This window comes from Rhamphochromis sp. 'chilingali' (genome assembly GCF_963969265.1).
Source record: "Rhamphochromis sp. 'chilingali' genome assembly, chromosome: 22".
Lineage (NCBI taxonomy): Eukaryota > Metazoa > Chordata > Actinopteri > Cichliformes > Cichlidae > Rhamphochromis > Rhamphochromis sp. 'chilingali'.
The window spans coordinates 4,089,189-4,104,184 of record NC_137950.1 but is presented as its reverse complement, the minus strand read 5'-3'; the positions used below and the strand labels follow the sequence as shown (position 1 = coordinate 4,104,184).

Sequence of the window (14,996 nt, the reverse complement as noted above, 5' to 3'; positions counted from 1 at the left end):
ATAAGTCTGAAAGTTTAAAGTAATTATCCTACTTTCTCAACAAAATTTCTTCTCTTAAGTCCATTTGCTTAACAGGTGGAGTTTATGTTTCATTTGATCTGGACTGAATTTAGTGAGTAGATTATTTTAGCTGTACTAGAACGGCTACGATGACTGTTAGACAACCCATGCTATTATTTTGAAGGCCAGGCCTACAAACAGGAAATTAGTTTCTTTTTTTTAATTCCTGTTGGGTTTTTACAACTGTGCACCTGCACTAGATGGTGATTCTGACAAACAGATCAAAGTAATGACGTTAGTTTTTGTAAATTATTGGTTCAGTCCATCTGTCCTTGCTCGTTGTGACTTACTGCAACCAATTACCATCGGGGGTATGGTAATCTCTCACACACACACACACACACACACACACACACACACACACACACACACACACACACACACACACACACACACACACACCATTGCGGCTATGGTGGTTGTCTGCAGGTAAGAGAGCACCCCTGCAGGTAAAAATAATTTATTTATTTTTATCCAGCATACAGCACATAAAACACTGCTTGTGGCAGTGGTGTTGTCAAAACAAAACAGCTGCTCAATAGACAAAAGGTCTGCTGACCACAATCTGAATAATTTAGAAGTATATCAAACCTGTCCAAACTTAGTAACACAGCAAACATACACTCATCAAGCAGTAATATTTGCAGAAGAGCATTGTAGACTACTGTCCAAAACAAATGTCACAAAAGCAACCTTTCCTTAATGTATTAACTCATGTTATTTAAAATGTGTAACCTGGAGGGACAGACACAGAGAGAAATACCACTCACTACTTCCCCTCTTCTTTACGTAGCAGTTTGGCATTCTTCAGCTCATTATGGTTTTCTGGTCAATAAAAACTTGTACTCCCACTCTTTTATTTCAGATTTCAAAGGTTTTGGTAAAACTCCTGTATGCTCTGTACAGAATGTCTCTTACAGCGTTAGCAAATAACACAGTGTAGCATTAAGATACATGCTACTGCCAGGAGATGAATGAAAACAGTTTGTTTTCCTCTTCAGAGGAACCAAAAAATGTAATGCAGCTTTGTGAAAATATCTGTTGGAGGATCTAAATTCAGCCCTGAGCATTTAAAAACTGATTACCCAAATTTACTGTTCATATTAGTGTATTCTTATACAAAAATAAAAATGGAGGCACTTTCAAATGCATGTTCAGCGTGCATGTGCAACTGAGCTTTTAATTGGCCTGTAGAGCAAAAACAAACTATATAAAGTGCTAAAAACGAATTATTTATTTCAACTGACATATTCATCAGTTGACTTTTTCATTAATTCATTCTCAGAAAAATCTGATTATTCAAAGTACTGCGTATATCTTAAATAAACTGTAATTAGTTTCTCTAAGGCAACAAGTTTGCATAATTTTTTTAAATACTGTCATCTCATTAGATCTTACAGTGCTGAAATGGTCTCAGTGGAAAGATGGCTGTCAAGAGGCTCTTGTTAAGGAATGGGAACAGGGAGAAAAGGCTTACCTGTGCCAAATTACACAAGAACTTGAGTGAAAATCAGTGCTAACAGGTCTTATGCAGTGATAAATCCAAATTTGGCTCAATGAGTTGCCAGTAGAGGTTGAGTTTCAACAGCCATCTGTAAGTGGAGACCTTTTCATGGTTTGAGGCTGTGTTTCACCCAGTGATGTTGGGGATATTGTCAAAACTTGATCAAATTACGGATGCAGATAAGTATGGTCAGAATTTGAACTAGCATTCAATACCATCGGGCAAGCAGCAGATTGATAATGGCCTAATTCTTCAGCATGACAATGATCCCAAACACACTTTATGTACAATAAAAGCACACCTGGATAGAAAAACAGACAATGGAGCACTTGGTTTGACACCCCCCCCCCCCCCCCCCAGAGATGCTGCAACTATTACAAGGATGACCCAAGACTTTTGCACAGTATAACACCATATAAAATTATTCAACTCATGCTGTATGTACATAATGCCTCCTTAAATAACAGACAACAACTCAAGTACTTAGTATCGAATGTTCGCTCTTCACAGTAATCCTTCTCCCAGAGACACAGTTCACAGATGCATTGCTCTGCATGCCAATGTTTATTCTACATGCTCCAAGTAGTTTAAGTTCCTTACATACGGTCTACAGTTCATTTAGAAACACCAGTTAACCCAATATGCATGAGAAAAATCATCACAGGCACAGGGAGAACATGCAAACTCTACACACAATGATCCCAACCAGGGCTTAAACCAGTAACCTTGTTGTTGTGAGGCAAAAGCGCTAACCAGCCTAGCGCCTTACCGTCCACATGTGAGGAAACAACAGAAAATATTAACAAAAATAACTGTTCCAAAGACACATGAATCATATAACTTCACCAAGAGAAAATACATTTTATATAGATAATTATAATTTATTATAATTACTTACAAATAAATAAATAAATAAATACAATTTTAAAAATAGAAGATGCATGTAAATGTCATGAAAAGGTTTTTAATTGGATTTATAACCAAATATTCTCTAAATGAAAGGCTCCTTTAGCATCGGTTGCACTGCGCTTAATCAAAATTAGTAAAAGTTCTCATGCTAACAGGCTAGGATACACTGTCTGTTAGCATGGTTCATGTTAAACAAATGAGAAAACTATGTTATGGAGTTGTAGGTGGTTTGTGACAGGGTCAGGCTAGCTGTTTGCTCCTGCCTCCAGATTTACTAACTCTTGACTGCAATTGCATTTAAAAAAAAAAAAAAAACAAATACAAGAGACTAATATTGATCATCTAAGTTACAAAATATTCCCTCAGGAATTTTTTTTTAACATATCAAATAAATAACTACTCTTTCCTTGAATGTACTTTAGAAAGCATCAGTAGTGCAAACTGACGTCTGGAGAGTTGGAGGTATTCAGCTAAAGAAAATTTGTGTGGGTCTGTAGCATGGTTAATCCACTGATGTACGTTTGGCTTTTAGTCTTGAATGAATGGCAGTGTAACATTTTGTGAGCAGCAGTGAGATACAGGGCTTCCTCCCACTCAGTAATGTGTCTCTGACAGTCTGTTCGCCCAGAGCTATGGGAGGAGGAAGAGTTGGGAGATAAGTTTTAAAAGTAGCTGCAGCAACCTGTCTTCTCCTTCTGTGCCTCAATATATTCATGAATCTGGAACTTGGGTTCACTGGGATGCTGGATGGCCCGATGCTTCAACTCCCTGAAGAACAGAACAAGGCATATTTTAGAAGATAACACTGATATTGATAGAATTATTCTACTGCAGAGGATTGTGGTAAGAAAACACAGATAGCATCATGAAAATAGTAGTGGACTACTTAAGAATAAATCCCTTGCAATAAATACGTTAAATTATATAGTACTAAGGGAATTGAAACATTTCTTTATAATGAATCCTGGAATTTTCTGAAAATATATACTATGTTCAGCAAAGATGTGAGATAAAATTGAGCGATGTGAAAAAACAATCTCAAATTCAGTAGTAACAACTTTGCTGCTGTCATATGAAAATGAAATTAGTGGCAGAAGAAGAAAAGCAAAGCAAATGATAATAATTTATCTTTGTTTAGTCCCATTACATGACTTCTTGTTGGCTCAAACAAGGACCATTTCAGATCATACACATCTATAGTTTATGGACTGTTCAAAAGCTACTGTGTGGCATCTGTGTCATACTTGGCCACAGCAGTGAAGGCCAGATCTACATTGACCCCTGTCTTGGCACTTGTCTCCATGAAAGGAACTGAGTACTCCTGAACACACAAAGAGAGCACAACACAGTAAGTAGCAGATTAAACGCTATCAGTTCTGTTTTTATGGAAGTAAATAAAATACTCACTCTGGCCAGCCTCTCTCCTTCATCTCTCCTGATCGCTCGGTCACTGCTCATGTCGGCCTGATAAACACACATTAGTTTAGGATTTTAGGAAAGACTTGGTGCAGAAAAATAAACACATTTAAACTATTAAGTAAAAAAAACAATGTACATCTTGATACAGCTATTTTTTTTTTAAAGCTGAACAAAACCATGCACAGGTATGAGTATTTACATTTTTAGACTTCATAATATACAAGATCAATCAGGATATTTCTAAAGGAAAACATATCTTGTGGAATTTTCAGTGTTTGCTACCACTATTCAATGTTGAAGAGTAGATCATGTAATAAAACTAGTAGTCTAACACGTTTGTAGTAGTTTGCTGGTAGTTCAGATACTTTTATACACGCATAGTGATTGAAGTAGTGCAGCGACTGTACATTTGATTAAATTTACACTGTTTTTTGTGAGGACTTGTAAATTTAATATATAACAAAATGTGATACAGCATCATATATGTTATATATAGCTTTTAAAAATGTTATTATTACTAAGCTACCTACGATGTGGCGCCACTCACATTTTTATCATTGCATTCATATTGTTACATATACTTAAACCCGACACTTGAACCCAAAGCAGCACTATCACTTTGCTCTAACTCTTTTATAACTCGTTTACATTATCTTTACAAAATGCCCTGATCCAGAAACTGCTCTGTCTTCAGCACAGATCATATCCTTCTTTTGCACTTTTTGCTCCACATGCTAAGCTTCTCAAACAATTTCCTCTTACCTTGTTGCCCAGCAACATGATGACTACATTGCTCTGTGCATACTCGTGGATCTCTGTTAACCAAGCCTGAAGCAAGAGACATACAAACACACTCATAAATAAATCTTTAACTGTAGCACATTTTCATATTTTCCCAGGGTACAAACACAGACTTACCCTAATGTTGTCAAAAGATGATTTGCTGGTGATGTCATACAAAAGGAGCAAAGCTTTGGAAAGAGAACCAACAAAAATTGAGTGCCAGTGTAACACCTGTGATGCTGTGATATGGATTAGGGTTTGTATCGCCTCACCGTGTGCATCTCTGTAATACGCATGTGTCACGCTTCTGAACCTTTCCTGTCCTGCTGTGTCCCATATCTGAAACAGAAAAGAACTGGCCTGTTTCCACTTGGCTACTTCTTATTTTCACTTATAATGGTGATGCCCAAGAGGAAACCAGCCACTACTCTAAAAATAGAGTGCTATTGTGTAAGCACATCAACTTTGCACTGGAACTGATTTACTTACTGACCTGCAGTTTGACCTTTACGTTATCCACAGTCACCACTTTATTCTGAGAGAGGTAGAAACAGAAGAACAGTACGAGCAGCTAGTAGAACAAATTAAAAATGCAAAGTACAAAGACAAGTTATCTATGTTTGTCGATAGTTGTGGCTTTATTTCTTCAGATTTTGAAATATATGTTTAGTGAGAGAGGCAATGTACAACTACCTCAAACCTCCATTCCTTTTAATGGTCAGCAGGGGGTGACTCATGTTGCAAAAAGAAGTCACAACGTATAAAAACTTATGGGAAAGAAAACCCTCCCACTTGCTTCATTTAATACTATATTAAATCGTTGCAAACTTCAGAATTGTTTTAAAAAATATTTCTAAATTTCACCATTTAAGATTTCAGCGGGGTGGTTCTAATTACATTCTCATGTCATTAATGTAGATAGTATTAAAGATAGATGTAGCTTTAAGGCTTGGAAAGTGAAACATGTAGGTGCAAAAACACATCTAAGTCCAATGACTGTAAGGAAATGTTTCCCTGGCCCTGACGTCCTATATTGAATAATCTGCTTGGCCCATTTTGTAAATTTTCATCAATCAAGTGACAAGTTTCACAAAGGAGGATACTCCCGGTGAATTACTTTTCAATCACAAGTCATTAGCCAATGAGAACCATCCCTTTCTCATCACATCTGGTTTCAAAACACCAAGACAGAAAGGGTCATCTTGAGGCTTGATAATAAGAACTTACAAACCAGTGAGTGACGTCACACTAGCTACTGCCTGTGCTCATTACAACCTCTCTTCTGCATTGATTTTAATGGCACTGAGTGGCAAATGTGAATCATCAGCTTTTTATCGAAATGAGCAAACTCTAAAGAGGATGGAAAGTATTCATTTGCAGATTATACATATAAATTGTATAATCTGCATATATATATAAAACGGAGACAGACTGGTGACCTGTCCAAGGTGTACCCCACCTCTCACACAATGACACTTAGGTTGCCTCCTCCCACACTGCTAATGTCTGAAATGCCAGAGGCAAATCTAAAACCATGGATAAATAAAAGCCAGTCCAATTTCATAAAAAAAAAATTGTTCCAAGCACTCACTGTGAATCCGATGCCCACTGTGGCAGAGAATGAGCCAGGGATGAACTTGCCCTGATCAAACTGCACCAGCAGAGATGTCTTCCCCACACCACTGTCCCCAACCAGGATTGTCTGTAGGAAAACACATAAAATCCCACAGTTAAATTTCTTACCTCTATATATATGGTCTAAGTATATGGTAGAGGCACAGAGTAAGCTGTGGTGACCCCTAGTGATACGGGAGCAGCAGGAAGTAGCCTGGCTGCAGTCTCAATTGGCCTTGAAAATCTCTTTATGGTTGAATGCTTGCAATCATTTCATAATTTTCAGTTGTGAGTCAACATCTGTGTCATGGTCGACAATTCTGTTTCCAAGCAGCACCGACATTTTCTTTTCTAAGAGCTTGGCAGTGTACCACTATTACCGCATGACTCACAAGCCAGAGGAGATAACCTTCAAGACAATGGAATCAATGAAAGGCAGCATTCACACATCCAACTTAGTCACCAGGACCATCAGTCAATATTTCATTGTCTACTGCGCTTTAATTTCAGTCACACCAGGGTACCCACCACCTCCACACCCACAAAGTGTCCTTTAACTGTGGCAGATTAAGTAAGTGCGACACAGTCAAGCTGTTCTCTGCTCTCTTCAAGGAGTGATCTGGGAGTTTTGATGCAGGCTATGTGGCTGTTATCTTGTGACAGCCAAATGACTACATTTTATCCTGTAGTGAAATATATTATAAATATTATTGCCAGAAGAAAAATGCAGTAAATAATGCAGTAAGCCACAAGAATGATGGATTTCTTCAATCATTATGTGGTTATGTTTAGGAAGAGACAACTAAAAGGATTGTAGATTGTAAAGACAGGCAATGAAAAGACCTGTGTTTGAACGTTTGTTCTTGAAAGCTTTAAAAATCGCAGAAAGGCTAAACCTAAATTTTTTAAGCATAGGTTAGGGTATATTGGCTACATATAAGTTTTGAATAAAATATATGTAAATATTTTGGTAACCCTTTGCAAGGCAAAGGAAATGCCATCTTTAAGAAACTCAGTGCCGAAATCAATGCCAATCTTTGTTCTTTGCCAAATTCACATTCTTTCCTCTCTGTGGCACCAGGGTAGTTCTTCATTTACACCCAAATGCATTTTATAGAGTGGCAGGTTGAGACAATAAAAATCTTAATTATGTTTATAGAAAGAAAGTTAGGCATAAAAAATAGACTTCCATTCATTAACTCTCATGAAAGAACCTTCATCTTCACACTCTTAGATTTCACCTTAATACACATTCAGTAATGTATTTTATGCACTAATTAGCTGCAGTGGCCGTTAATCACTGGGGTAGAATACTAGAAGAGCTACTGGGCTGGAGCATCCACTACAGTTGCTTTATGATTCAAATGCAGATGTGCTGTCAGAAGTGGTCTTCACTTGATGTCTAGTAATAGTAACCATGGAAATGTAATAAAGTGGTCTTAAAAAGGCAACAAAACTTTCAACCAGTCCTGTCTTGATAAAACTCAGGAGTACTCATTGTCATTGTGGCCAAATATTGTGTGAAAAGACAGTAAATGTGATTATCGCTCTTGGTCAGATATGCACAAGTAGGCCTGCCTTAAAATTGCACTGAATGACAAATGGCCCAGGGGTTAAAGCGCTGAGTTTTTCAGTGCTGCTTTAATAATAGCAGGTGAGTTTTCTGGCATGCTAAACTAATAGAAAAAGGTTCATAAATTGGGATAGAATGCATAAAGTTCTTGAACTTGAACTTGATCTGATGATGAGCAGGTTGTAAAGAACTAAGACAAATCAAGAAAAAAGTGAAGGCATGACACTCATCAGATAAACCAGGCAGTGGTTGAACTCAATTTTGCCTCAAGGCTTTATGAATGATCAGGGATAAATAAAAGAAGTGGGGGGAATGGAGGAAAGGATTAGAGCTGAGAAGCTAAAGCAGCTTTTGTAGCCTCATTTGATTTCAGCATATGGAGGATTTTTAGAAAAGAGTTACATCCCAGTGTGCTGGATTAAATATGGATACTGCCTCATCAGTCATCCAGTGAATTTTCATATCAGCTTTACTCAGGAGTCACCAGCAAATTCACTTCCTTATTCTTCCTTTGAAATACACCTTGTACAGAGAGGCTTTACATGTATTCTGCTTTTCCAGTTTACTGTGTCCTGAAAGGTGGGGAGCCGCACAGTAAAACTCACAGCATAAACCTAAGGAAATTTGTATCTGGTTTTTCTTTGATGTAATAATGCTTTTAGGCAATAAATTTGATAGCTTTGAAAAATCTGTTTATTTCTCCTTAAATAGTGCCACAAAAAATGCATATGCATTTTGAGTAGCAGAGTTGAGTGTGTGGGTTGTGTACATCAAAAACCAAATCTTCTCTGCCAACGTCAAACAGATTATTCTGCTATTGACTCTTATTTTGAGTTTCTGGTACTCCAGGTGCTGATAACCAGGTACCCAGTTGGTGCCTGATTAGGGCTCTTTTTCTAAAGAGTGGAAGTCTACTCCTGATGGCTGTTGGTAAGACTGCAGGTCAAACTTTCTAACATCTGCCAGTACACTACTTCGTAGGGACATAGGAAGTGGTGTACTGGATATACCACATTTCACTGATCACATTAACTCAGTAGAAAAATTATTTCAGGCTCACCACAGATGATATGAAAAATGACAGGTTAGCCTTCTTAGACTGTGAGATTTCCATCAGTAATGGGGACATTTGAAAGTTGATGTGTACCATAAACCTACGCTTACGGATCATTATTTAAGGCTTGTGCTTCTGCTTCATCCACTGAAGCACAAACTGGGTGTCATCAGGATGGTACAACGCAGAGCGAACACCATCCCCACAGATACAGATATCTCTGAATTGAAGAGGGTGCCTAAGGGTACATCTTTGACCATCTTATAATGCTGTGATTGCAGCCATTCCCCAACTCTCTGTGAATGGTACTCATGGCCATTAATCAATGGTTTTTGATCAGTGGTTGTTGATCACATTAACGATCAAGAAACTGACCTGACAGTCCATTTTTCACCATTGATTCTAGTTTCGGTCATTATGCACATGTACTGTTTATAAAGTTGGGGAAATCTGCAGTCAGCTGAGACTGAAGAAGTCACTTGGATGAGTGAGGAAATGTTTCTCCCACTGAAAACGCCACGTCCAGATGAACAGAATTAACTTTTTGGGATGTGGAAGATACATCTGTCTTTTACATGCAGTCTGTGATCACATAAGCCACTGACTGCATCTAAATCTGAAGACAATAATTTATTTAAATATTTTGATCTGATCCTGCTGTGATTCAGCTGTATCACTTCCCTCTTTACTGGACATAACTGAGAGTGTGTAACATAATGCCTCCATGTGTACATGTGAAGATGGAATTAGTGCTGAGAAAAAAAAAACATACTCATTGTACTCACTACACACGTACATGTGGTGATGCTACTAAATTGTAGTTAGCCGAGAAGTGAGACTGTCTCATGAAACCCCTCTAGAGACAGGAGGTAATGAGGCGAATGCACCACAGATGTTTGGGAATTACACACTGATGATGTATATTGTGTATATGTGTTGTAGTGCGCGAGAGAAAGAAGAATTAGATTTCTCTCATCTCTGTGGTTCACAGGCAGATTGCTAAGTGCCTGCAAATTTCCTTTCTAGCCTCAGTATGAGCTTCTGTGGTGGTTACTGAGGCAATAAGCATGGGATGTCTTTTTACAAGTCGTTGGAGTAACAGCATTAGGGGATGGGGTGAATTTAGAGTGATACAGTTCTCTGAAATGTCACTTTTCTCTTCCTGGAGCATGTGCAGTATTGACCAGAATGTAATTTAGCTTGACAGTTTCCAAATTGCCACTGATTTAAGCTTTGATATACTGCACAGCTGGGGTTTGAAACCACAGAACAACAGGCGATAAAGTCACTGTTTCCAATACTAAAAGTCAATGTGCCCTGCAATCTGTAAGACCAAGTGTTTGTTTTTTTAGACAAATTAAAGTCCTGTATCCACCTTTTTAGTTCTGTTTTGGTCTGCCGCTATTTAGCTAAACACTCAACCAGCTAGCTGATAGTGATGTCTGCTTTTTTGTGGTGGACAGGTAGCTACCATGGTTTTACTACACTTACAGACTTTTTTAAAATGAAAAAAAAAAAAGAAAAAAAAAGTGCTTTGCAGCTTTAAAAATGTGTCTTTTGGATGAGGGCCATGGAGAGAATGGAAAAAACAGGAAACCACTGCGAGATACAAAAGAATGCAATGTTTTTGTGGGTATTAATGTGAAATATTGGCAGTAAGAAAAAATACAAAACCACTCTGTCTGTAAAGATGTCTCTAAGCTAATCTTTCCAAAAATATTACAAAAGCAGTATTAGGTTGACTTTATTAAAAATGTCATCTGGGACAACTGTGAGTATTGAAGGGAGAATTAATAACAGAACGGAATCCACAAAGCAACTGTAACCATTTCAGCTTCATGAGTAAGTACTGGCCTCACCAACGAGCTCTTAAAAAGAGCCTTTTTTGTTGTGTAATTAGAACTCCTCCTGGGAGGAAAAGGTAAGGCAGAGTGAAAGCCTGAGAAGAGTGAGTACAAAAGATAGGATAAACCTTTATTAGTCCCTTTATTATTTATATTGGCAAAGGAAGGGCAAAAAGGCAAGACTGACTTTTTCAAGTTCACTTGAAATTACTCTTCTTGATTTAGACACAAAGAACACGGTGTATTCTTAGAATATGACCCCTTTCAGTGCACCTGCTTCCCTGACACTACAAGTCTGTGTGTGGTGTGTATATGTGTGAGCTGATATAACAGTCACATGTTAGAATTGCATCTATCTTTGTGAAGACTCGCACTGCATTCCTTAGCCCTTTACAGCCAAACAATGCCGAGTAAATCTACACACAAAATCCACCCCATGACAGTGATGATGGTTTTTGGAGTGTTTGGGAGTAAATTTATTAAAACTTAAATACTTAAAATATCTTTTTACACAAGTATTCACAACCTTTTTTATGATTGAAATTCATTTGAAATTACTAGGAAAATCACAAACGTTTCTGCATAAGGTCTTATAGCTGGCAGTGCACAGAATGTATTTGTTATGGCAGTGACGCAGACCACATGTGCATGTGTGTGCACATGCATGAGAATGGTAAAGAGGTACATCCAGACTTTTCATAAAATAAAAATATTAAATATATATAAAATAAAAAAGTTATTTCATTTTCAATTTCACAAATTATAATTGTGTTGTTTGAACAATAATCGGCTGCTTCCCAGCCCAAGTCTATGTAAGGAAACTCTGAATTGCATTTAAAAGATAGGCTTTGTCTGAGCCCGCCATCTTCAAAGAGTAAGCCTGGTCCTCCGTAATGCTGTCCATCACCACCTCTGCACCCAGCTTGGTGGAGATATCAATGCTTTGTGTGCTGCAGCAGTGCTTCCACCTAGGTCAGTCAATGGCAGGGCCCGGCCTGCTCTAATTCATTTCATGTTTAATTCTACCTTCCTTTAGGGTCTGCATTTTGGTCCCAACCAATCACATTCCACACTAAGATGACACATACACATGCCTTTAGACTTCAGAGAGATGAAGTGAATTTGATTCTGTTAATTTCCCAGAGACTCTCTCTATAAACTTAAAAATAAGTGTATGCCTAACCTTGCCAATAACCCTGAACCTAAACCAAGGGTGCACCCAATGATCTGGGACATTTATGAGTGCAAACACAAATAAATAAGTAGCAAGATTATAATAAATTTCTAAGGCAATTAAAGGCAGCTAGTTAAAGGGAATACATTTTTGACTTTACCGGATAGTTTTATTTTAAAGTTTATGTCTTATCAGTTGAATCAGAGTATTGATGTGCTAATTCTGCTCAGTTGCTATATCTAAAAAGAGAGAAATTAGAACATAGCAGGCTGGAGGCCAGATGCTTATCAGAAGAAAGATATGCCATTTGAATGACATGACTCCTCCAGACTGAAGGGAAATGGTTTCTGCAACACAGCTCTGAAATACAATGTGACATTTCACTGAAGCCTAAAGGGAGCTCCTCTTTTATCTTTGTTCCATCAACAGTGAGGTCAAATGGGAGCACCAGGAAGGATTCAGTGGTTCTCTTTAAATCCAGACATTAATGTAGCTGATTTAGCCTTAACTGCTTGCTGCGAGCGCAATTAAGCTTTTTGAATGACAAATGGCTATATTGTACAGTTTTTGTGACAACAGTCAAAACAGGATCACATTCACGCTGACATTTTAGTGTGTTTGTGTATTTTAGTGTGTTTGAGTTATGGAATTTAAGGTGTCAGAAATAAATTAGTGTATTTACTGTTGTATTTATGGGTTATTTGAGCTTTGGGTCGCAGTAAGGAGAAACTGAAAGTGTACTTGTCAACTAAAATTTGAGTTTGAAATGTAATTTTATTCTACAGCACTTTTTGGTGATCAACACCTAAATGTGAGGATTGCTTTGGGAATTTGGCGTTTGGTTAAGACATTTTTTCAAAGAAAGTGACCTCTTTTAAAGCTTTCCTGCCCTGACAGCAGGAAGTAATCGGCTCATATGTGAAGGGGGACCTTCTTGTAAGCTGACAGCTCATCTCAGAAGGAATTAAGTGATTTGACACACATTAGGGCTGGAAACAGACCAACTATAAATTGCATCTGAATGTAAATCAGCACCACGTGAGCGCAAATCCGGTCAAGGACCGGGATGCTGCGGGGTTTAGAAACGTTTCCTCACATTTCACCAGTAATAAACAAGAAGAAATAAACAAGAAGCAAAATCACGTGAAAAAAACGCGCAGCAAGTAAGTGCATAAAAGTGCTCCTGGCTATGAAACCTGTTGTTGTATCATGATGACCATATGGTCGTACCTTGTGCACCAACTCCTCGTCATATGTTGGAGGTGGTGGAGTCATTGCCTGGCTCTCGGTTGTCTCTTTGGATCCGTAAGTACTGTCTGGTTGGATCTCCGGGTAAGCCGTGGTGTAGTATGCCGAGATCGGCTCCATTGACTCCATCCGCTCCATCCTGAGAGTCCTTCACTTCACAGGCTTCTTTATGACAGCGTCGAGGGTTCCGGAGGAAATAAAAAGCTGGTAAACCTCGCACTCTCGCTTCAGCCGACTCGTCGTCTCACAGCCCTCAGCTCGCTTTCTTCTCTCCTCCTCTCTTCTCCGACAGTCCACGCTGTTTAACTGGCTCCTCCTTTACAGTGAATCACAGTCTGTGGGCTTCTGCCTACATCACTCCACATGATGGTATGTCGTGATTCACGCACATCACGCTGCATGAGTGGTCAGAGGATGGACCGAGAAGGATTGAATGGCTGTCACTTTTTTTTGTTGTGGTGGTTTTTCTTTCAAGAGTTCAGATATTCGATCTATAAAGTTCGACATCATTTATTTTACCCAGTGCTTTGGATCTCTGTGTATATTTCCAAAACAATGATATTATACTATGATATTAAAAAACGGAGACGAATGTATGTTCCGTTTAATTATAGTTGTTTTAGTAGAAATAACAATGAGACAGGATAAGATAACAAATGTTTCATTTGGGAAATTCTGTTAAAGTAGTTGAAAATTATTATTATTAGTGTTATTATTATTCATTCATTTCCTTTCATCCCTTATGAAAGGAGAGGCGAAAAATGCCATAATTCATTGTGATGTCCCTGAGTTCATGAAAAAAACCCTACTTGTTAAGATGTTGTCTGCCCTGAAGAACATAAATCTATAAGGTTAATTATAATCAATTAATAATGTTTGTTTTTGTATTGTAGGCTTTAGGATTATTCAGTTCAGTTCAGTGACTGTTATTGCATTTATAGAAATCCTAGGGAGGAGGAAATGAGTTGGTCAATTGGATCACAACAGGGAGGGCAAATTATTGTGATACTGCATATTGCAAATTTTCTGCAATATCACACTGAGATCTACTAATAATGCACTATAATTTATTTACAAAGATGGAGCCAGTTCACTTTAGAAATAAACAGCATTCTGCCCAGAGCTGCACATATTAGCAGCTCAAAATTCAGCAGACCTGAAGGGGAAATGTAAGGAAGGGAGTGGAAGGCCTACTAGCCAAATAATCCAGTGTAAATTCAGGTTTCAACATATGTTTCCCTCTGAAAACAGCATGAGAGGAGAATAAAGGAGAATCAATATGCTTTTGATTTAAGGGCTAATTTTTCTGATATAATCAATGGGCACAGTGCAAAAGGTTCTGTGTAATTTATCCAGAGGAGGGCTTTATTATTTCAATAAGGAGAGGCCATTAGAAAGAATGAACATGATTTATTGATGTAGAGAATAAAGATAGAGATATTTGGTGGTTAGACTCCAATGGCCTGACTCAGTGGAACAGAACCCCAGGTGTGATAGGGATTAGAGGAGGACCCCCCAGAGTCTAGACGCTGGTGGTGGAGATGAAGACAGTGGCTTAGATGGAACCTAAGTGATGAGAGGCGGTGATGAGGAGGGGGTGGGCTGCACGAAGGCATCTGCAAAGGAGAATGACAGATTCAAAGTATGTGGCACGAATGCTGATTGGCCTGAAAAAGGCCAGGAGAAGATGATTGGACTAGACCAGGGATGTCACAAACAGCTTGACAGTGCGGGAAAGTGGAAGTGATGTCAAGCTTAGATTTAGTCGGCAACACCAGGGAGCGGACAGATGTGAGACCATAGAACTTCGCTAT

General features: G+C 38.3%; 1 protein-coding gene across 2 annotated transcripts; it reads right to left on the bottom strand.

The window, feature by feature from the left end:
* Positions 1-1,958: 1,958 nt before the first annotated feature.
* On the bottom strand, positions 1,959-13,524 carry LOC308391115 (ras-related protein Rab-37-like). Of its 2 annotated transcripts, XM_080873582.1 has the most exons (9): positions 13,165-13,524; positions 6,267-6,377; positions 5,169-5,210; positions 4,948-5,014; positions 4,811-4,863; positions 4,655-4,720; positions 3,881-3,937; positions 3,718-3,794; positions 1,959-3,241 (listed from the first exon to the last, which is right to left on the bottom strand). In XM_080873582.1, exons 1-9 carry the CDS (start codon positions 13,318-13,320, stop codon positions 3,136-3,138), a joined length of 735 nt encoding a protein of 244 aa, XP_080729708.1. In that variant the 5' UTR covers positions 13,321-13,524; the 3' UTR covers positions 1,959-3,135. The 2 variants fall into 2 exon arrangements, with proteins under 2 accessions (XP_080729708.1, XP_080729707.1); XM_080873581.1 differs by having other exon boundaries at positions 4,811-5,014.
* Positions 13,525-14,996: the final 1,472 nt, after the last annotated feature.

Excerpts from the sequence above, each read along its gene's own strand:
- LOC308391115 (XM_080873581.1), bottom strand. The coding sequence starts at position 13,320 with ATGGAGCGGATGGAGTCAATGGAGCCGATCTCGGCATACTACACCACG. Across the intron at positions 5,211-6,266 it reads CAGTGGGCATCGGATTCACA|AATAAAGTGGTGACTGTGGA; the intron begins GTGAGTGCTTGG and ends TACCTCTCTCAG. Across the intron at positions 4,721-4,810 it reads CATCTTTTGACAACATTAGG|GCTTGGTTAACAGAGATCCA; the intron begins GTAAGTCTGTGT and ends CTCTTGCTTCAG.